General features: G+C 37.0%; 1 protein-coding gene across 1 annotated transcript; it reads left to right on the top strand.

Moving 5' to 3' along the window:
- The first annotated feature begins 3838 nt into the window (after window positions 1-3838).
- On the top strand, window positions 3839-15735 carry LOC141417946 (butyrophilin-like protein 3). The gene is made up of 4 exons (XM_074057407.1): window positions 3839-4215; window positions 7905-8180; window positions 12555-12575; window positions 14986-15735. Exons 1-4 carry the CDS (start codon window positions 3852-3854, stop codon window positions 15519-15521), a joined length of 1197 nt encoding a protein of 398 aa, XP_073913508.1. The 5' UTR covers window positions 3839-3851; the 3' UTR covers window positions 15522-15735.
- Window positions 15736-23898: the final 8163 nt, after the last annotated feature.

Genomic DNA, 23898 nt, shown 5'->3' on the forward strand with positions numbered 1-23898 from the left:
GTTATGGAGAATAAATTAAATGTTTGTCCCAGATGAGTTATGGGGCTGTAGGGAAGCTCTTTAGTAGAATACCCAAGTTTCTGATTTGGGTGCCTTCCAACTGGAAGGAAACACTGTTTAGAACATTTTGGTAAAAGGTAATAGGTCCACCAATGGACATGCTGAGTTAGACACACTTAGGGTGTGAACTCTGAGGGGAGAGGAGAGAGTATACAGCTCATTAATAAGACGGAATGTGGCATATTCTAACAGAAATCCACTCTTCTTTCTCCTGCAAGTTACCATCAACACAAACCTGATGCTTAGGATGTTGAATAATTGAATAAAACTCACAAAGGTAGCTGGAGGCTGGAAGAGAACTCTAGTCTCTAACAGTGTTCAGCTATAAAGGATCTTTTGTGCAGGTTCCATTTCTACTTGTCTACCAATGTATGTTTTGCTAAACAAGGTCAAGAAATGGGGAATTCAAAATATGCTTCCTGTTGTTACATCAAAATTTTGCATTTCCTGGTGCTAGTGGCTCATGCCTATAATCCTAGCTACTTGGGAGGCTGAGATCAGGAGGATCATGATTTGAGGCTAGTCTTGGCAAGTAGTTCATGAGACCCCCCCAACTCCAAAATAACCAGAGCAAAATGGGCTGGAGGCCTGGCTTAAGTGGTAGAGTGCCTGCTTTGCAAGTGCAAAGCCCTGTGTTCAAACCCCAATACCACAAAAAAAATCTCTTGCATTATTCATAAGAGAGCCTCTCGTTTAAGGTAAGTTTTCATCCATTTTATTATGAGTTTCTTTACTTTCTGTTTGGGGGAGAGGCAACAGGGAACCATGGAAATGGCTTCAGAAGAAAAACATTTAAAAAATCTGATTTCCTCTGCTTATGAGCTTTGTGGTTTATAACTTCTCTAAGTGTCAGTTTTCTTATCATGCTGTGGAGGTAATATCACATTCCTGATAGGGCTCATAGTGAGGACTTATATATGTAATGTAGCATACAGATCCACTGGTGCATATTAACTGTTCAACTACAGACAGCCTTCCTGCTGGTCCCCAGGGAAACTATTAAAGGTAAAGATGGATAGAACTAATGAAACAGAGAAGACAGTTCAGTGTGAGCTGAACTCTGATTTGTACAAAGGTGACTGGATTTCTTTAAGTGAGGATGAAGGTGTAAGGGTATGGAGTGTTGGCTCGGTAGTTAGGGAAATGAAAAATTAAGAAGGGTTAGCCAATATAAACATGATTAGTCAGCTGTGTTTTCTAGGTGGCAATCATAGAAGTTAGGGTTCTATCCATTCCACTGCCTCCCCCCATGGAGACAGTTGCACTGCATTCCTGGTGATTATGTCAAAGGAATGGCTTTCAGATATTTTAGGAAAGATACTCCTGAGGGGTGTGTGTGTGTGTGTGTGTGTGCGTGTGTGTGTGTGTGTGTGTGTGTGTGTGTGTGATATGTGCATGTATATTACATATGTGTGATATATGGATACATGTGATGCTTGTTAGCAGATACATACATATATATGATGCATGCATATGTATGCATGATATACACACACAAACACTTCTTACAGGGACAGAGGAAAGATTCACAATTCTGAGCCACTTGTAACAAATGCTCTAGAACTGGAGATCAGGAGCCTATGTCAGGTGTCATATGGGTTGATTTGGAGAGTGAGGCCAGAGAAGAGAGTGTTCTAATGAACAGGTAACAGGTGTGGACAACTGGAACTCAGTCCCACTGGGACATTCTGAGGAACCATGTATATAGGGCTCACAATCGTCCCATCATCCACTGCTCTGTCCATTACTGGCTGAGATGTACTCCAGGGTTGTTAAAATGTCTGCAACTGACTGAGCAGGAGAAAATGCTCAACAGTGGACTTGGGATGGAGCTGTCATTGGACAGGGCAAGTGTCCATCCCACTGCAAGGGGACTCAGCAGTGAGGAGGGGAGAGACAGGGCATCAGTGTCTGTTCTGCTAGGTCAGCAGCTGATCAAAGATCACACAGCAAAGTCACATTACATTTTAATAATACTTTCCTTGAAGATTCATAAATTAAATTCATTTTAGAAGGATTTATAAAATATACTTGAAGTAAGAAATAATTGGAACAGAGAATTTTCAACTTGCTTATTTAGAAATCCACAAATGGAACCAACTTTACCTCTGATGTACAAGGGTATGCCATATTCACACACATATGCATATATTACAAATGAGCTCAAGTGAATTAATCAAGAAATATTGTTGGGCATAGAGTTTCATGTCTGTAATTCTAGCACTAGGTAGGCTGAGGCAGGGGGATCATGAGTTGTAGGCGGACCCTGTCTCCAAAAAAAGGTTTTTAATAACAGTGTGTACATAGCAGTTGAAAGGACTAGGCTTCCACCATTTATGGACTCCATAAGAAAAAAAATCTAATTGTTATAGATTTTGAACAATGGTTTATGCCAAGAAAATTACTAAAAAGATAATTAAATAGATGAACAGTGAGAAAATAAATTGGTGCTCACTGTTAATAATTGTAACCCTTGCTTGGTGCTCACCATTAATAAGTGTAGTTCTTGCTTGTGGAGCCCACAGTCTGTGGGTGGGCCCTGTACTAGACACAGTACAGTGCTGAGCAAAACAGGCTCCATTTCCATAGAGCCAAGAGTTGTGCAGGGCAGCCCCACAAAGTAAATAGTTATCCCACTTGAAACAAGAGGATGAAGAAAGTTTCACAAAGAAAATGAGGACAAAGCTGTACCAATATGAAATTAAGGCATGTTGATAAAACCTTCAGCCATTATCCAAGGCAAATTATAAAGTGGAAAAGGAAAATTACGTCCAAAGTATAAAAGATACATTTCATGGAAAGGATATGTCACAACATGACTGCTCTAAGGAGTAAGTCTCTGAAATAAAACTGCAAAATCTCCTTACACAATGGTATGGCATGCCTTTCAGATTTTTGCAGAATAAGTAGATGGAAAAATAAGGAAGCAAAAACATTTAATCTATGGCCAGAGGATGTATTTTCCTTGATGATATACCTGAATTATTTATAAAACCATCTTGAGCTTCAAGGAAACCTAAAGTCTAGATTTTATGGCCGTACACTTCCCCTGGGTCATTGAAACCAGGTCAGCTTTGGTGTTTACCAAGAAAGACAGTAAAGCATTTTTGGTGAAGCAAAGGGGTGGGAATATCAGTATAAAATCTCCTCCAGTCATAGGGTCTACATTTGAAAAAATGCCTTTCACTACTCCTGTGAATAACATACTTAGGTTCTCTAAGACATAGTTTCCTCATCTCGAAAACGGAGCTACCACTAATAAAAATGGCCTTTGAATTATGATAGTTCAACTTAAAATTTCTCAACATTATGATGGTGCGAAAGCCATATGCATTGAGTAGAAACCATACTTTGAATTCTGAATTTGTACCTATCCTCTGGCTGGCTCTCTGTGTTATGATACTCTCTTGTATTGCTGGACAGTGACAGTGAGCCGCAGCTCCCAGTCATTCATGACGTCACAAGGATAAATAACTGATACTGTGTTGCTAGCCTTGTTGGATATTATTTTGTGTTTTCACATGCCATCATTCTTACAAAATGCCCACTTTTGTCTCCTGCTTCTGGTGGAGACAGAGAGAGAGAGAGAGAGAGAGAGAGAGAGAGAGAGGAGAGAGCTCTAGGATGTCTGTGATATGTGGATATTTTCTATCACGTGTGAGGGAATATATAGATTCAATTCACTTGGTTTATTAAGAAGATCACGGTAAGTGTTCACTCTTCCTGTACATCACTTCCACTCTCTAGCCATGAGTAATAAACTCCAAATAGATTTTGCTCAGTTATCTGTTATGTTTCCTCCAACAGGCCAGTGGAAAGTGATTGGGCCAAATAAGTCCATCCGGGTCTTGGCTGGAGAGACTGCAACATTCTCTTGCTTCCTGTCTCCTGAGACAAGTGCAGAAGCCATGGAAGTGCGGTTCTTCAAGGATCAGTTGTATGCTGTGGTCCATCTCTACAGAGATAGGAAAGACCAGGAAAATATGAAGATGCCACAGTACCAAAGAAGAACTGAGTTTGTGAGGGACTCCCTTGACAAAGGACGTGCCATCTTGAGGCTGGAGAAGGTCACTCCCTCAGATGCAGGCTTGTATGGGTGCTGGTTCAGTTCCCAGTCTCAAGAGGAGGAGGCCTTCTGGGAACTTGAGGTAACAGGTCAGTTGCTGATTTCAGAGAACTTGTAACTGAGGTGTCTCATGGAACCATCCTGAACTTTGAATGAGGGGATTAAAAATTAAACCCTAAACATGAAAGTGTTTGATGTCCCCACTGCAGAGGAGCTACAGAAAGCTTAAAACGACAGAGGTCAATATGGGAAGGTGACTCGGAAGTAATGAAGAGGTCAGGCAGAGATGAATCAAATTCAGGCTATAATACACTTGTGCATGGAAGCAATGCTAGGAATCTCTCTGTATAGCTATCCTTATCTCAACTAGAGAAAATGCTTTGTCTTTCTTATTATTGCTTATGTCTTCTCTTTAACAAAACTGGAGAAAAGGGCAGAACAGGTTCTGTCTGGATGCGAGGGGAGTGGCGGGGAGAGGGAGGGGGAGGGGAGACGGGGAGAAATGACCCAAACAATGTATGCACAGGTAAATAAATGAATAAATAATAATAAATTAAGCCAATTAGAAGATACATCTGACACTGTCAGTTCATTCTGTCTTGTGTATATGCATTTTATTGCATGTATAGATTCTTGTAACCAGCACCAAGTTTATGAACATTTATATCAAAACGTTAAACTGTCCCACCAAAAACCTCTCTCTACTGCACTTTTATAGTCACACACACTCTCCTCCTTTCTCACTACTATCCTCAGTCCCTAGAAATCACTGATCTGCTCTCCATTACTACAATTTTCATTTCACTAGTGGCTGGTGTTATTGATATCTTTTTTTTCTGGGTTTATGGGTATCATTATATTCTTGTCAATGAAATCTCTCTTTACGTTTTTGACCAATACTGTAATTGAACAGTTTTTTAATGAGAATAGATTTCCTTTTTACAAGAAAGATTGTTACTGTAAAATATACCATTTGTGAAAAATCAACAATTTCATCGTTTTAAGTATAAAATTCAGTGGCACTTTTGTGCAACCATTACTAGAACTTTTACCTAGCCCCAAATGAATTCTGTACCCACCAAACAACAATGCTCATTTCTCCTTTCCCTAAGCCTGGTAATACCTGTTCTATATTCTGGGTCTATAATTTGGCTCTTCTACTTACCTCTCATAGATAGAATCATGTATTTGTTCTTTTGTGTCTGATTTATTTCACCTAGCATACTATTTTCAGGGTTCATTCAGCATAGTAGAATGTATTATAATCTCATTCATTTTTACAGCTGATTAATAGTCATATATTTGTATATAACTATATATATATATATATCCCATTTTATTTATTTATTTATCTCCCAATATACACTTAAGTATTTAAAAACATTTGGCTGTTGTGAATAACGCTGTTATAATCAGTGGCATGCAAATATTTATTCAAGTCTCACTTTTACTTCCTTTGATATATACCAAGAAGTAGATTTTCAGGATCACATGGTATAATTGTAGTTTTAATTTTTGAAAGAACCATTCTGTTTTCTATAGCAGCTATTCCACTTCACATTTGTACCAGCAGTGCACAGTGGTTCTAATGTGTGTGCATCCTTACCAATACTTGTTGATTTTTTTAAAGAATAGTCATCCTAATGGATGTGAAGCAGTATTTCACAATGGTTTGTTGTGCATTTTCCTAGTGAATAGTGATATTAATATCTTTTTCTGATTATTGGACATTTGTATATCTTCTTTGGAGAACTATGTACTAAAGTATTTCCCATTTTAAGGTTTTCTTGTTGTTGAGTTATAATTCTTTATATATCCCTTATAAAATGTATGATATACAAATGTCTTCTCCCGTTCTGCAGGTTGCTGTGTCATTTGTTCTCTTGATACTGTCCTTTGATTTACAAAAGTTTTTAATTTTGACAAAAACAATTTATTTACTCATTCTCTTTTGTGGGCTTTTGTTGTCACATCCAAGAAATCATTTCTAAATCCAATATTATCAAATTTCCCTGCTATGTTTTCTTTAAGCATTTTATAATTTTAGCCTTACATCTTAGTCTCTGATATATTTTTAGTTAATTTTTGTGTGTGTTATAAAAGAAAGGTTCAGTTTCTTTGTTTTGCATGTGTATATCCAATTTCCCAGCACTGGGTCTTAAAAAGACTCTCTTTTCTCAGTTGAATATTTATAGTCATCCTTGTCAAAAGTCAATAGAACACTGTGCCTTTCCCTTCTCGAGCTCCCTATCCTTCTCAGCTCACTCCAAGTCAAACCTTCTCTCTCTTGATGAGCCTCTCCTGGCCATCTCCTTGCATACACTGTGGCCAGGTATCTCAAGATACCTTGAACTGTGATTGCACTTTGTTTTTATACCAGCCCCTCCACACCAGTGCCTCAGTCTCAATCAGGAGGTCTTCTCTCAAGATATTTAAAATTTTTTAAACTTTTTGGCAGTACTGGGGTTTGAACTTAGGGCTTCTTTCTTGCTAGGCAGGTGCTCTAATACTTGATTCATATCTCCAGCCTTGAAGGGATTTAGGAATAAGGAGACTATGAGCATTTCAATGTTTTTAAAGAATTTTTTGACTACACTGGGGGTTGTACTCAGGGCCTTGCAATGCAGGCATTCTACCACTTGAGCCACTCTCATGACTAGCCCATGACTTTTGAAAATGACTTTTTTTATGGTACTGGGGTTTGAACTCAGGGCCTTATGATTTGCTCCACTGAAGAAGGAGAGGGGAATGGGAATATAAAGGAGGGGTTAAATTTTTCCAAAGTGCACTGTACACATACATTGAATTATGAAAATAAAATTCCTTGTATTATTCATACATGGTAAATCAAAAATGAAATTTTGTTTTATTTTACATTAATGTATTATTGTTGTAGTGGGAGTACATTATGACATTTACATTAATGATACTGCAAATGAAAATGTTTTCTTGATTTCCTCCTCTGGTAGGAAATAGTAGGTTATACAAATATGACTGGCTTTTTGTAATATAAATTTGCTGAATTTGTTGTCATCTCTAATCGTTTTTTGTGTTGCTTTGTTTTTGAGCCAGTGTCTCACCACATATCCCAGGCTAGCCTTGAATTAGAAATCCTTATGCCTCAGCCTCCTGGGTACTGGGGTTACAGTTGTGTACCATGACATCTACTTCTAATAGTTTCTGTAATGGAGCAGTTAGGATTTTAATATAGATCAAGAAATAGCACATGATGGGTAAGTCCTCTTTGGGATGGGATAGTGATGATAACAAATGACCATGTTAAGGTTACTCTTCCCATGATGGTTTTGTATGCCCCTCTTCCTGGTATGCTTCTCCTTATTGTTCATTTGTCTTTCTAAAAAGCTTCTGTTTATTTTACATAGCAAGGCACAAATGTCACTTCCAGGACACCATGACCAAATAATCATTCTTTCCTTTGTGCCAACTTAATGGTCTTTCTACAGTGGAATATATTTTTAGATTGTCTTCCAGTTTAGTGAGTGAGTGCCTCATTAGAAGATGCTCTGTCAAACAGGATGTAGTGGTACATACTTATAATCCCAGCTACTTGTGAGGCAGAAACAGGAGGATAGTGAGTTCAAGGTCAGCCCAGGTAAACTTAATAAGACCCTACTTCAAAAACAAAATAAAAATAAATAAGGGCTGGAAGCATGGCTCAAGTGACAGATTGCTTGCTTAGCATCTGCATGGACCTGGATTCAATCCTCAGAACCACAAAAAAAGCGCTGTCATTCATTTCATTGTGTTTTCTTCCCAGAACTGGGCTCCACTCCTCTCATTTCTGTCATGGAATATGTTGATGGAGGCATCCAGCTACTCTGTCAAACTTCAGGATGGTTTCCGGAACCCATAGTGAGGTGGAAAGGTCCAGAGGGTCCTAATTTACCCTTAGACACCAAGGTGAAGGAAGACATGCATGGCCGGTTTGATGTGGAGACCTCCCTTACTGTTCAAGATAATTCTGGGAGTGTGTCATGCTCTGTTCAGCTCCCTGACCAGAGCCAAGAGGTAGAATCCAGAGTGTGGGTAGGAGGTAAGTATGGATAGTGGGAAGAAGAGAAGACAGGGAATATATTGGCTATTGAAAAAGTGAAAAATTTCACATATTAGTCAGAGAAGAACCATAACATACATGCCACTGTCTAGAATATAAAAAATAGAAGAGAAAAAGCACTGCTTATTTCATTAATAAAAAAGTTAATTCACCAGGAAAATATTAACATTTTAAATATGTCCATATTTATATCTTTAAATCATATAATGCAAATATTGGTAGGAAAATGTATATGATGCATTCCAAAACATTAAAAAGGTAGAGAAAATTAGTAAGATTATGGGAAATTTGAATTCCAAATTAGCAAGCTTAATCTAGTGGAACTTTTTAGAAGACTGGGTAGCCCTCAAAATTATTTTGAAACACATGTGAATATTTATAAACCTTCACCAGGTACAAGCTCATAGAGTGACTGGTGAACCTTTCAAGGAATTAATGTCACTTAGGCAATGCTCTCTAATGACCACATAGTTGCACTAACTGACAATAATAAAAATCTTGTATGTTTGAAAAATGTGTAAACACATTTAAAATAATAAAAGTCATTAAAAGCATAGTAGTTGTAATAAACTTCTTAGGATTGAATGATAGTGAAATCACAATATATCACTATGTATAAGATGGAGTTAAAGTTTTCTGAGTCAAAATTATATTATTAAGTATTATTTCATTATATCATTAAATGAAAAGACTATAGTTTATACTGAAAATTTTTCAGAATAAGTTGAAAAGGAAAAAAAAGGTAGAAATCATACAGAGAGCTACAAAAATAAATTGAGAAGTACTTCAGGTTAACAAAGCTAAAGTTTAATGCTTCAAAATACTATTTATATATATATATAAGCTTCAGGAAACACTAATAAAAAATAAGAGAGTTGGCACAATTAGACAATACAGGAAATAATAAGGGTGCAGAATCAAGATGTAATAGAGATTTAAAAGAAACTGTATAGAATAACTGTGAAATCCTGTTTGAGTGTGACAACATAAAAATTTCATAGAAAAATATAAAATACAAATCTAATGCAAGGAAAAATATATCACCACAATAGAAATTGAATCAGTATTTTAAAGTCTCTAAACAAAGAAGACAATGAAGCTCTATTATTTTACATACAAAATCTATCAAATGTTCAAGACAAAGAAAACTTCAGTCTTACACTAAATCTGATAGGAAGCAGAATAGGAAATATTAAATCCATTTTATTTTATTAATATAATTTTAATAACAAAATAAATAAGGAGGGATAAAAAAAGAAACAGTGTTGACAAAACTTACTCAGAAACAAAAATGTAGTTGTCTCTTGGAACTTTCGTAAGTTAAATCAAAAGTACGTAAAAACCATAATAGTGACTGAATTGAGTTTATTCTGGAATGAAATGTTAGATCAGCACTGGGATATAAACTAATATAATTATTAACTTAATGATTTAAAGGAGACCATTAATTTTCTTAATTGTTATAAATAAAACAAGGAGAAAATTTAATACCTATTTATGGCATAAAACATAGTAACACAAAAGTAAAAGAGGGCTTGAGGTTTAGGTCAGTGGTAGAGCACTCACCTAGCATACATGAGATCCTGGGTTCAATCTCCAGCACTGAAAAACAAACAAATAGAAACATCTCAAGTATTTAGGAAAAAGATATATAAAAATAGCTATAGTAGGAATCATGTTATTTAAAATAAGGAATTTAATAAATCGATTGTATTAAACATTTCTGTTCAACATGAACACACTAGCCATTGTAATCAGAGAAAAAATGAAAAAAGGTTGTAACTTTTAGAAAAGAAGTAATATGTGTGCGAATAATATGGCCATTATTCACAGATTATATGATATATACATATATAAACTTAAGGAATATTCAGATAAAGTACATTCAAATAAATTTATTTAGTTCATAATAGTTCATCGTGACATGTGGTATAAGATTAATAATAAATTGCATCTGTAAACACAGGAAAACAACCATGCCATTTGCAGTACCAACATAAATATTTTAACTAAGAATAAGTCTGATAAAATTTACAAACCCTTATCAAAGAACATTATAAAACTTTATTAAAGACACTAATATAGGAAGAGAGATGTAACATTTTAAAGAAATGCATATTTTAAAGTTATCATTTCTCCCAGAATTGATCTATAAATTAAAATTCCATTCAAAATCTCAGAGGAGCTGGGCACAGTGGCACATGTCTGTAATCTACCACTTGAGAGACTGAGTGAGAAGGATCAATGTAGCCTGGGCTACAACTCCACCAAGACAAATGTCAGAGGACCTCTTTTTGGAATTGGACAAGTCAGTTGCAAAATTTATGTAACAAAGCAAGTGACCAAGTGATAGGAAGACACAGTTGCAAGAACAAGTTATATATAGTCTATGATATATAAAGACATATCTCTGAGCTGTTATGAATAAGCCAGTCAACAATTACTGCCAGAGAGATAGACAAATGGAACAATGCACAGAACAGAGAGTCAGGAACCAAATCCAATCCTAAACATAAGCATAAAGGTGAAATTGCACATGTAAAGGACAGTCCATTCAATAAATGACGCTGTCACAGTTACTCATTCAGAAGAGAATAAAATCAAAACTATGTGACTGGGGTCCTAGGACAGAGGCCCAATTCTAGGGGATCCCAACCTATCAGTCTTAGTCACTCACCCCAATTGACCAAGCAGGTCAATACAGGAAAGGTATTTATTCAGTATGGCCATACCAGGAAGGAACAGGGACTACTAACATTCTAAACCCTGTCTTTGGAATACTGACAAGGGCTTTGGTGTATAGGACAGTAATAAAAGCAAGTGTTGGAGGTTTGAAAACCTGGTGGTCTTGGTCAGGAGAGGTCTTGTTAATCATTATCTCAAGATTGGTCATTTCGTTGTTGGCAATAAGAAAGTTGTTACTGCTTAGGGAGGTAGTTTAAATTCTTATCACAAGATGTTTATCAATGAGACCTGTTGTTCCTGGTCCAAGGAGACTGCAGGAAAGAATAACTTATAAAAAGAACAAGTCATAAAGGTAAGATGGAGTCAGTTAGGTCAATGATTGTGCCCCACTTTGAGCTTAGGGTAATGATTAACAATGTCTAACTGCTGCTCTGATAGTCTGGAACAGGACATTGTAAAAGCTGGCAATTGACAATCTGTTGATTATAGCATCCCTGCAAATCTTGAAAGTATCTTAATTATTCTTATCTTGGTGTTTATAGCCTGGAGAGGGATGATTACCACTTTTAGAAGAACACTCCTCAAATGATTAACATGTCTACAGGCAGAGGTGAACAGGAATTGGACTCAGAGTTTAAGGTAGCAAAAGGATACAGATGCAAATGAAAGCAGACATGCCAACCTTTTATCCTGTTTTTAATTATCCAGCAGGTATCCACAGGCTCAAATGAAGAGTTAATGCCTTTAGCCAAATTAGCCTCTAACTTTCTGTTACAATTCTACCTCATTTTTTATATGTAAAATAAAATCCAGACGGTACAAAACTTATACAAAAATACAAAGTTTTAAACCTGAAGAAGAAATTATAGTTAAATACCTATTTCTTCTTTGGGTATAAGGAGAGCCCTTAAATGAAAATTAAATTATCTTTGCTGTTCAACAATCACTAAAGGGTTTATGTGACTGTTTTTCAGAGAAGTTTTTCCAGCCCTCACCCTGGAGACTCGTTTCTATTTTACTGCTGATCTTCTTCTTTGTCTTATGTGGTGCTACCATTTGGCAGAAAATTTCGTCCTCCAAAATTCAGTGTAAGTGAGGGAGAGAGATGTGTGGGCCCATGCTAATTCATGCTTGTAGCAGTGCTGGGGTCACAGATGCTGCTAGGCACCTGTCTTTTATTCCAGATCTTGGATCCTGGGACTTTTCACTTGGGTCATAGGGACCACAGTCTTTCTGACTCCTTCAGAAAATGCCTCACCCTAACAACAACAAAAACCCCAAAACCAAAACCCCAAATAATATTCCAATAAGAGTTTTTATCCTCAAGAAACAATTTCTTCCTCCTGGAGTGTGACACAGCCTTTTGAGAACGCATATCATAACTCTGTATCTTTTACTCACACACCTTCTCCTTCCCTAACCTCAATTTTCCCTTCCACAGAATCCTAGATAGCAGTTTCTCTCTTCACAGTGAATGTTCCTTATATCTTGTCTACCCCATGTAGAGACACTGGCAAAGGAATTGGGGTTTGGGTGGAGCACAGAAAGAGTACTAAGGGATCCCTGTCCTTTAGATCACAGATTATCCCACCTGAGGAAGGTGCCATGGTTGTATTTACGTCTTTCACACTTCTGTGTTGACCATTAAACATTCTGCTTCTGTTTCAGGGAAGATGCAGACAGATTTAGGTGAGTGCTTCATGTTTTGAGCCATCCATTCACACTTGTTCTGGATTCCTCTCTGCTCCACTGGTTGAGCCATCTATATGCAGTTGTGGCTCCAGACTAAATGGGAAACTTGGGCAGAAAATGCAAAGAGCTGACTCACTCTCTGCATCAATTAACTAATTATTTTATTACCAGATAAATAGGAGTTTTGGGCTTAAGATGGGCAACAGGGTCTCTAAGCTCCTTACAATTGTCTATAGTATTCCTGCTGATCTATTTTATGGAGGGAACTCTCCATTCATGAGTTTTTTTAAGGGTATGTGAATTCAGGATGGTAAAAATGCTGCAGGACATTTCCCTGGCTTGATTCTTTGAACTTTTATTCAGATCTGTATCACTTCTGAATATTCTTTTTTTTGTTTCAGTAAATCTCCAGGAAAGTCTAGGTAAGAGCACATTCATAATTTTCCTCCCACACTTTGCCCTGGACCCCAATTCCAAGGATTGAACCTTCTCTGTGTTTTGGTTTCAGATCAGAAAAGAAGACATACACAGGCAGGTAAGGAAATATATTCTTCCTTCACTCCCCACTTACCTTTCCCTTCCAAATCCATAGTTTAGGGAATCTAACAACAGGCCCATGGGTCCCTGCAGATGCTAGTTACTGATGGGGATCCTGAAATTGTTGCAGACATGGGTAGGTGCACTTTGTAGAGATGCACCGTAATCTTCATCAGAATTCTTATGGATCTGGAATACCCCAAAAGGGCAATCAATGGAAAGCAGTATGGAGATGTCTCAAAAAGCTAAATATAGAACTGTCTTATGATCCAGTATACCACTCCTGGGCATCTATCCAAAGAAATGTAAGTCAGTATAGAGACAGCTGTATACCAGTGTTCATTGCAGCACTATTCACAATAGCCAAGCTATGGAAATAACTCAGATGCCCTACAACTGATGAGTGGATCAAGAAAATGTGGTATATATACACAATGGAGTATTACTCAGCCATAAGCAATAATGACAACATGCGGTTTGAAGGGAAATAGATGCAATTGGAGGACATCATATTAAGTGAAGTTAGCCAGGCTCAGGAACACAAAGGCTGCATGTTTTCTCTCATATGTGGAAGATAGATCCAAAAGATAGAAATGTACATAAAAACAAACATGATCAGACACAAACTCATATGCAGAACAAGTTTGTAATAGGGGAACTACTGTATGGAACTTGGGGAAGGAGGGAAAGGAAAAGAGAACAATAGAGCAGCAACAATATTGTGAAGCATAACATCTGTGAACATAGAGGAAATAAGGATATGTACTGAAAGCTGCCGCAAAATGAGGGGTGGGAGGTAAAGGGGTAAGGGAAAGTAATGGAAATGGTCAAGTGGACCAAAGTAAAGTATTCTCACAGCAGGGATACCCTTTGAATATCAACTTAGATATTAATAATGAAGAAAGGACTGTAATATAGGTATACAGTAAGGGGGGTACTTGTGGGGGAGGAGGGTGAATGAAGTAGATTAAGGTGATGAAATATGATTGATTGATTTCATATACAAACTAGAACAGTAAAATCTCTTACAGTACTTTTAAGTGAGACAGGGAAGGGGTAAATGGGGAGAGACAGTGGAGGTGATCTAATCGATGTACCTATTTGTAATTGTCACAATGAATTCCCCCCTATACAACAAATATATCCTAATAAAAAATTAATGGGAAAAAGAAGGGAGATCACCCTTGGTCTTTTCTCCTCTTTCTTCCTCCTGTTTATCATGTGAGCACTGAACTGCCCAATCTGTCTGCTTGTTTTCAGAATGGAGAGATGCCCGGAAATATGCAGGTACCAGCACCTGAGGAGATGACAGTAGGACAGAGCTTCCAGTGGGCATTAAAGAGGGAGTGGGCCAGTAACAGATTTGGGAAACACATGACCTACAGATGAGAAATCTGTGATGTTCCTCATCAACCCCAGAGTGCAGCTTATCTCAGACACATTCTTGATTCAAGTCTAGAAGGGGAAAAAGCAGGGCCCAAGTGGACAGTGTGGGTATCATAAGCAAAGCTTCAAGAAATAGAAGGTAGGGATAAGGGGAAGAAAGTACATTTGGGCAGACTAGGTAGATGAGAGGATGGTGGATAGTGGGGTCCCTTGGGTCTCACAAACCAAAGACAAGATTAAGTATAGAGAAAGATGTAGGGTTGGGGTGATAGATAGGAGTTATGACCTCACAGTTGGCATTTCCAGTAATTAATGAGGTTACACAAATAATGAGGGAAGAGTCCCAGTGCACTGTCTATTGGAGACTCCAGCTCTGGGACTTACATGATCCCAACCTTAGACAATCAACATTGAAAGGGGTCAACCTACTGTCCCAGGCAAAGTCCAATAACTCATGCTCCCGCTCTTCCCTACTATGCCCCAGAGAAAGTGACTCTGGACCCTGACTCGGCTCACCCTCACATCTACACTTCTGATCTGAAAGTTGAATCATCTATGACTATTGCCCAGGAAGTGGCCTTCTCAGAGAAGAGATTCAGAAGGACATGTGTGGTGGCTTCTGAGGGTTTCCAGAACGGGAAACATTATTGGGAAGTAGATGTGGGATTTAACAAAAGATGGTATCTGGGAGTATGCAGGGATGATGTGGACAGGAAGGGGACAAATGTGAAATTGTCTTCCAACAGTGGGTACTGGGTCCTTGGACTGTGGACAGCCCAACAGTATTTCACAGTCGGTGTTAATAGAGAAAGTGTATCTGTAAAAACTCCCCCTAGCAGAGTGGGGGTCTTTCTAGACTATGAAGGTGGGTCCATCTCTTTCTTCAACATAAATGATCAGTCTTTAATTTCTACCCTGAAGCATCAATTTGAAGGCTTATTGAGGCCATACATCCAGTTTCAGATACATGGAGAGGACCTTTTAAATCCTATATCATTCTGTCCAGTGCCCCCGAAATAAGAGAAGCTTTTTCTCAAAGGGTTCCCATGCTCTGATACAGACAAGTGAGTGGATCTCTCCATAGGCAATAATCACACCTCTCATTCTCATTTAAGATATTAATTTTTCCCCTAAATGAGAGTTCTACAGTAGCCACAGTGATGGCTGCTACATGAGGTGAGAAAAGCCCATCCATGTAGAGTCAGGGTTCAATGCTGGTCTGAGGTGGAGAAGAAAGAAGGTTGTTGCGGATTTAGTTTGTGAAAACTTCATCCAGTTAAGAGACTTTGTCCAGCCACAGCCACATGGGTCTGAATCTGTTACAATAGGATGATGACTCCAACCTCAGGAGCCATGTTAAAGATTAAAGAAAATGATTGTGAAACATTTGCATTTTGTTAATAACATAGTGTTTATTGACAATGTCTTCTTTAATTAAGAGTATCGTAGCAGTGTCAATTTATTGGTTTAGCAGTGTCAATTTATTGGTTTAACAGTGTGCTATAGTTATGTAAGTTGTTACCATTAGAAAAAGATAGATATAAGGTATACAAACTATTATTTTTGCAATTTCCTGTGAGTCTGTAATTATTTCAAAATAAAACATTGTAAAAGTCAGCTGTGAATCTATAATTATCTCAAATTAGGAATTTTAATTATACAAAGGTGGTTCAGTGGGAAGCAGTTCAATATGTATGGCAATTAAAATAAGAGTATGTTAGAGTTTCAGAGATTTGGCTAGTGTTGGCCCACATGAAATAATAGTTATGTAGAAGGCTTTTGAAGATTTCCGTACTTAGCGATCTGAGACAGGCATTCTAGGATACATAGTGAGAACTTGTATTAAACCAAACAAAACCTAATAAGTAAATTTTAAAAAAGAATATCAGAATAATCATTCACTCAAGAATGTTGTATAACATCCTCAACATGACAAAATTACAGTAATGAAGAATAGCTTGTAGCTTCCAGGTTGAGAAATGGGTGGTAAAGTGTGGGTATAAGAGAGCAGCATGAGGTAGTTCTTTTTTGGTGATAGATATCATCTTGATTATATTGGTGCTTAAACAAATTTATATATGTATTAAAAAGAATAATGGTTGTCCACAAATTGAAACCACAGGATGCCACTCACTGTGAAATCCACAATACATGAGGTTTAAGATAATTAATGAAAAGTCTTGTATGAATAAGTGAAAAGGTTCATGTTAATATAATATAGTTGTATGGTTATACCTTCATTCCAACCATCATGTTGCTTTTCATAATAAAGATGATTAGAGTAAAACAAAATAGCCAGAGCTACAGGACTGCAGGCTAAGGGCTGTTACTTAGGTCCAGGACAATGTTGGAATCAAACTGCAGACCTGGATTATTGGAAGCCCTGAAGACCCTTTTCTCCTGAGGCATCCTTCTGAACTTTCTCTCCCTAGAATAGCAGTGAGCAATAGTGCTATAGGGCTGAGTCAAAGTCAGGTCCATCCACTGTGCCACAGGAAATAGGCAGGGTTCCTGAACAGCCACAAGCAGAGGAAGCAGAGCAGGTTCTGAAGAATGGACTGAGTCCAGGAGTTAGAGGAAGTCCGGGGTCCAGTAGGACTTGGTCAAATGCAGGGATTAATAAATAAGGAGGATGGTTGAGAGAGACATAGTGAGGTGTGGGGGTGGATGGGGTTGTCTAGGGAGACAATAGCTCAAGGGGTGCTTGGAAAGAGATGCCAGAAGCTTAGCTCCTGGGAGGAAAAGAAAGATTCAGAGAAGACCTTGGCTACACATATGCATACACATACATTTGCAATGCTCAGAGTTATTTTGTGTGAATATGAATGTGTATCATTAAGAGAGAAAGAGAGAGGCAGAAATATAGAAAAAGATTTTTGAGTTCCTCTCTGGGTTTTCTCTGTTCATATTGAAAAGAAAGCCTAGTAATACAGAAAGCTTGACTGAACATTCAAGATCTGATTGGGGCTAAGAAACCCCTTTCTTTTTGTTTTTTGTCTTTTATACTAGTAGATTCAATTTTTTATCAATTTTTTGGATTTATTTACTTTGGATTTATTCATTTTATTATAGGGTTTGAACTTAGGGCCTCATGCTTGCTAGGCAGATATTCTACCACTGAGCCACTCCACCAGCCCAGATTTACAGAAAAATTGATTAGGAAATATAACTATAAAATTATGTACATATAATGTGTATATAAAAAATTTAGTTTTGTATTAGTGTAGTACTTTTGTTGCAATCAATGGACCAAAACACTGTATTAATATTAATACAATAATGTATTAATTGATTATGTTGGTGGTTATATAAATCAATACAATAATATATTAAGAATTAACACATTATTAATAAAGTACATAGTTTGCCTATGTACTATGTACTTTTGACAAATGTTTATTGACATATATTTATCGTTACTATAACCAAATTTAAAGGATTTATATCTTGGTGAGTGAAAAGCCAAAACAAGCAAGGTCAAGAAATAAGAGTAAAGAAATATTTATTATCTATAAGAGATAAGGGAAGTATATGAGTTATTTACAAAGCAAAGGAATTTATTCTGGGAGCCTGTATGTATTTGTATTAGGAAAGCAATTTAGGGTTGGGCACATTCCTGAGCATGCTCAGTTAAGGAGTAGATTCTAAAACATGCTCAGGTAATGTTGTAGTTTAGGAAGGAAAGATAGGGCACACATTTTCAGGGCATGTTCAGCTTAAGGTCATGGAGCACATGTTCACAAGTTTAAAATGGCAGACAAGAACACTTTTGGGCATGTTCAGCTTGCGTCATACAGATGATGGAAAAGAATGCCCACTCAGTTTGCATCATAAAGTTTTGGCTGAAAAAGGGAAAGGACACTTTGAAGGTATATTAATATAGGAGTTTGTACCTAAAGGTTCCTGCCTCATGAAGTGACTAGTACTACTGCTTCGTACAGAATAGTTTCACTGTCCTATAAATCACTTGTGTTCTACCTGTTGTAGAGTCTAGCAACCACTGTTATTTTTGCTTTCTCAACAGTTTTTCCTTTCCTGACATGTCATATAGTTGGAATCACTTAGTGTAACTCTTTTTGGTTTGACTGCTTTCATTTAGTAATATGTATCAAATTTTCATCCATGTCTTTTTGTGATGATAGATCATTTATATTGCTGAATAATACTCTAGTGTATGGATGAACCATGTTATTTTTCCATTCATTTATTGAAGGGACTCTTAGTTGCTTCCAAGTTTTGGTGCAAAATGGCTATACATATTAATGCATAGATTTTTATGTGGACATAAATTCTCAACTTATTTTGGTAAGTGTCATGGGGCAAGATTGCTGTACTATTGGGAAGAATATGTTAAGCTTAGTAAGAAATTGCCATGCTGTATACTTATGTGGCTGTACTAATTTGCATTTCCACTAGTAATGAATTAGAAGTTCCTGATAGTCACAAAATAACGTGGAATTTTCACTGGAATTTAATTGAATCTATAGAGTTGTAAAGAACTGACATCTTAATGATATTGAGACTTCCTATCATTAAGCATGGAGTATCTTTCCATTTATTTAAATTATCTTTGATTTCTTTCATCAGACTTTTATACTTTTCCTCATTTAGGTCCAATACATATTTTCTGAGAAATACATAACATTTTTATTTTTCGTGCTGAGTAAATGGTATTGTGTGTTTAATTTCAAATTCCAATTGCTCATTACTCGTATAGGGAAGCAATTGATTTTTGTGTTAATTTTTAATACTGAAACATTACTATAATTACTTATTTTTGAACTTTCATTTTTATTACAAAAATATTGTACACATTTGTCATGTACAAAATGTTATTCTGAAACATTCATACATGTGGAATTGTGGAATAACGAAATGAAGCTAATTAGCATATGTATTACTTTACATTTGTATCATTTTTGTATGTAGTGAGAACACTTAAATTTTTCTTATGGCAATTTTCAAAAATACAACATATTGTTATTAACTATAGTCACCATGTTGTACCATAGATCTCTTGAACTCATTCCTGATATTTAACTGGAATTTTATGTCCTTTGACAAACATCTCCTCAACCCCACTCCCAGGCCCTCTGGATTTCTATGAGGTCAACTATTTTACATACCTCATAAAAGTGCCAACCATGTGGTATTTGGGATTTTTAATAAATCTGTCTTTAACTGATGCATAAGAAAGGAAATGTTATGGGTCAACATACAAAATGTACAATGTTTTTATGATCTACATTATATGTTTAGTCAGGTTAAATATTTATCTCCTCAAATATTTATCCTTTTTTTGTGGTGGTGGTTTGAACTCAAGGCCTTGCACTTGCTAGGGAGGCACTCAATCACTTGATTCATGTTCCCAGCCTATAAACATTTACCATTTCTTTATGGTGAAGACCTTCAAAATCCTTTCACCTAGCTTTGTGAAATGTACAGTACAGCATTGTATTTATTGTCACCTTATTGCTACAATTGCTTATTAATCCTGGGAGATTTTCTGTTTTTTTATTATTGTTGTGCTAGGGGTGTATTGTGACACTTACAAAAGTTCTTATAGTTGAATTCAACCCCTTCATCATTTTCCTTTATCTCCCCATTTCTGGAATAGTTTCAACAGATATCATTTTTCCATTAACATACATGTTGCACAATATTTGCAACATATGAATCCTCTTACACCTTCTTCCCATATCCTCCTGACTGCCAGGGGTACCAAACCCCCAGACAGGACCTGTTCTGCCCTCCTGTTCTCTGTTTGTGTTTAAAAAATGATATTTTTGTTTGCGTAAGATAGATATACATTGGTTTACTTGTGACAATTCACTTACACATGTATTATAACTTGAATTGGTTCATCTCTATTTTTCTCCTTTCTGCCTTAGTCCCCTTCTCATGGTCATTTCAACAGGTTTAAAAATTCTATATTCATTCTTGTATAGGAAGTACATAAACCATATTCACCTTCTTAACTTCCTTCTTTTACCCTCCCTCTCCTGTTATTGACCTCTCCTTAGCATGATCTGTTTTTCATAATACTGCTTGTATTTGTATTAGGTCTATATTCCACATATGAGAGAAAATGTGGCTTTTGGCTTTAACTTCACTTAAGATGATGTTCTCCAGTTCCTGTAATAAACATGGGCTTGCAGGTGCCTTTATTGTAAACAAACTTACATTCCTTTGGTTATGTCCCTAGGAGTGGTATTGCTGAGTTTTGAGATTCTGTACATTGACAATCATGTTTTCCGTCAAAAAAAAGTTTATTTCTTCCTTCCCATAGTGTATATAGTTTATTTCCTTTTGTTTACTTGTTTCATTAACTAGGACTTCTAGTATGATGCAGGATTTTTGTTCTGAAATTTTAGACTATTTTAATTGAATGATAACAACAAACAAGTTTGCTGGAGATGTACCTCAGGGGTAGAGCACTTTGCCTGTATGCCTTGTTACTACCACTGCTGAATAACAATGAAACCCTGACAGTTTATTAATATTGTAATACAGAAATTAAAGCAGTACATAAAGGGAATTTATAAAATTTAAATATCTATATTAAGCCAGGCATGGTACTACACACCTATAGTCCGAGATACTCAGGAGGCTTGATAAGCTTGTCTTGGTGGCTCAAACTGGCTAGTCTTTCTGCAGTTTTCTATATGGGCAGGATTGCTCCCAAGCTGCAGTGAGAGGGGATGAAGCTAATAGGGTCCCTTCAGGATCTACTGCAGAATGGAAGTTGTCAAGCCTGTCCTAGTGCCTCATATGTACCTTGGGATAGTTTCTTGACTGTGGTAAGAGAGACTGACTCTGAGGCAGAGACCCTTTGGAATCTGCTATGGGATCACCTGTCCCAGAAGTTCAAGTGGACCAGTCTCCCTCTGGGATCTTGTGTAAGCTGGTACCACAGCCAAATAGGGCTGGGTCCAAGTTACAGGGTAATTTTCAGGTCCACTGTCAAGACCAATGAGGCAGACAGGTCTTTCTGTTGAGGCACTTGTGTGAATGATTCCTCCCAGACCCCTTATCAGATGGTTGCAGTTGCCCAAGAGTAAGTGGGGCTAAAACCAAGTCCTTTTGAGAATCAGTTATTTCCATGTTTGAGCTCAAGATCACGACAGGCAAGTTTGCCCTCTGATTGCATGTCTGCACTGTCACCATGAGTTTCTTAGCTCTTTGGCTACACTGAGTTTTACATCCTACCTGACCTCAAACCTTCTTCAAACAGTCTTTGGTCTGTGGTTTGAGTGAAGGTTTCTGTTTCCATGGAGAATACAAGTAGGTCTCCTCGTATTCCACCATCTTGCTGACATCATTCTTTATCCTTTGAATGTGCTCCACTATGTTAAACCAAGTCATGTCTGGCATTTCCAAGTCACCCACCACCTGTTGTTCCATTTTCAGCAAGCCAAACTCACAAAATTTTAGAACTCTTTCTAACTCCTCAAGCTATGACAGAAAGTGCAGAAACTTTCCTTACTATAAAGCTAAACTCCCAATTTCTCAAAAAAAAAACTGGAATTCCCATATGATCCAGCCATCCCACTTCTAGGAATACACCCAAAAGTACCAAAGTCAGCTTACCATAGAGATACGTATATGCCTGTGTTTATTATGGCCCTATTTGCAATAGCAAATAGTAGAATTATCTTAAGTGCTTTTGAACACTTGAATTGATAAGCCAAGTATAGTGGCTCATGCCTGTAATTCCAGCTACTCAGGAGGTAGAGTTCAGGAAGACTGTGGTTTGAGGCAAGCCCAGGTAAAAAGTTCAGAAGATCACATCTCAACCAATAAGTCAAGTGTAGTGGCATGCACCTGTGATCCCAGCTTCATGGAAGGCATTGGTAAGAGGATCATGGTCTAAGGCCAGCCCCAGGCAAAGGCACAAGATCCTATGTGAAAAATAAAGCCAAATACGCATGAAGCCTTGAGTCCAAAGCCCAAAATGAGTTTAATTGATAAAGAAAATGTGACATACATATGTATACATATATACACAAAGTGGGATTTTACTCAACCGTTAAGAAGTTATGTCATTTGCTGGAAAATGGATATGAGACTAGCTAAATTAGGGACATTGAGGCATGAAAACAAAAGCAGTTTAAAATTCAGGGCATTAACAATGTGAAGTGAGCTAAGAGCCAGGACTTAAAAATAAGCACTATACTAAGAACTAATTTGAAGTCTCTCACTCTTCATTAGGCTAATCATACTTTTAATCTTGTGTTAATGATTTGAGCTAGATGAATATATCCTGAGTAAATATCTCAAGAAAAACATAGTAAAACTCACCCTTGGACCCAGGAGACCTTGTTAAAGGAAAACAAGTATCTCCTAAGAATGGACTTTTCTGTCCTAAATAATATCTTCTAATAGAAAGTAACTAGAAGATACTCAAACATACATTATCTCTGTTAATCGAAAAGACTTGATGTCTGAAAGTCTCAAATTTATTCATTTAAAAACATAAGATGCAATTAAAGGAGCATTGTCACAGCAAATGATTGACATGCTAGATGGTTGAAGTGAAATAGCACACACAGAGATAAGTGCCTATATAATTATAGATTGACTTGAGTCTTATAAATATGCCTTTCACAAAGGACGTGGCTGCTTCTTATATGTCCACATCAACAGCCTATTTGGATGTGCTTTGTTTCCTGATTTTTTGCTTTGCTAAATAAAACTTCTATAAACTTCTCACCTAACTAAACCCATTCTTAAACTCTTTTCTGTGATAATGTCAAGAAATTTGTTGGCAAGGGAACCACAAACATGGCGCAAGCTCGGCACCCTGAGCTGAGGTTCATGTCCTGTGGGAACTTCCTTGGGTTTGAACAGGTTATTGTTCTAGCAACATTTAAAGGTAGCCCATAAAGGACACTTGAATGATGGTTCCAGTGACAGATGGAACTAAGATCATCATGTTAAGTGAGATAAGCCAGTTCCATAAAGACAGTTTTTCTCAGGGAAACGAAACTGAAAAGAAAAATGAAAAAAATCCCAGGTCATGAAAATAAAAAAGGGGAGGGATGAACAGAGAAAAGAAACAGCAATAGAGGGGAGTGATTATGATCAAAGTTCATTTGCTTGTATAGAAATGTCGGTGAAATCCTTTAATATGTACAACTTAATATAGGTCAATAAAAAGTTGAACTCTCAGCCTCACACAATGTCTACTGTTAAAGTGAGGGCATTAGTTGGGAAAGAATGGGATCTTGTAAACATGGATGGAATGTGTAAAGACAGCAAGTTAGTCAATAAATTTGAGCTTCCCAACTTTATGTTCCTTCTACCTTTACTCTGTACTTTTAGTATTTATTCCCACATACAACCCCAAATTCATATGTATATAAATTAGAAAATTCAAATAATTCATTTGCAGTAT

Source organism: Castor canadensis, chromosome 16 (genome assembly GCF_047511655.1).
Source record: "Castor canadensis chromosome 16, mCasCan1.hap1v2, whole genome shotgun sequence".
NCBI lineage: Eukaryota > Metazoa > Chordata > Mammalia > Rodentia > Castoridae > Castor > Castor canadensis.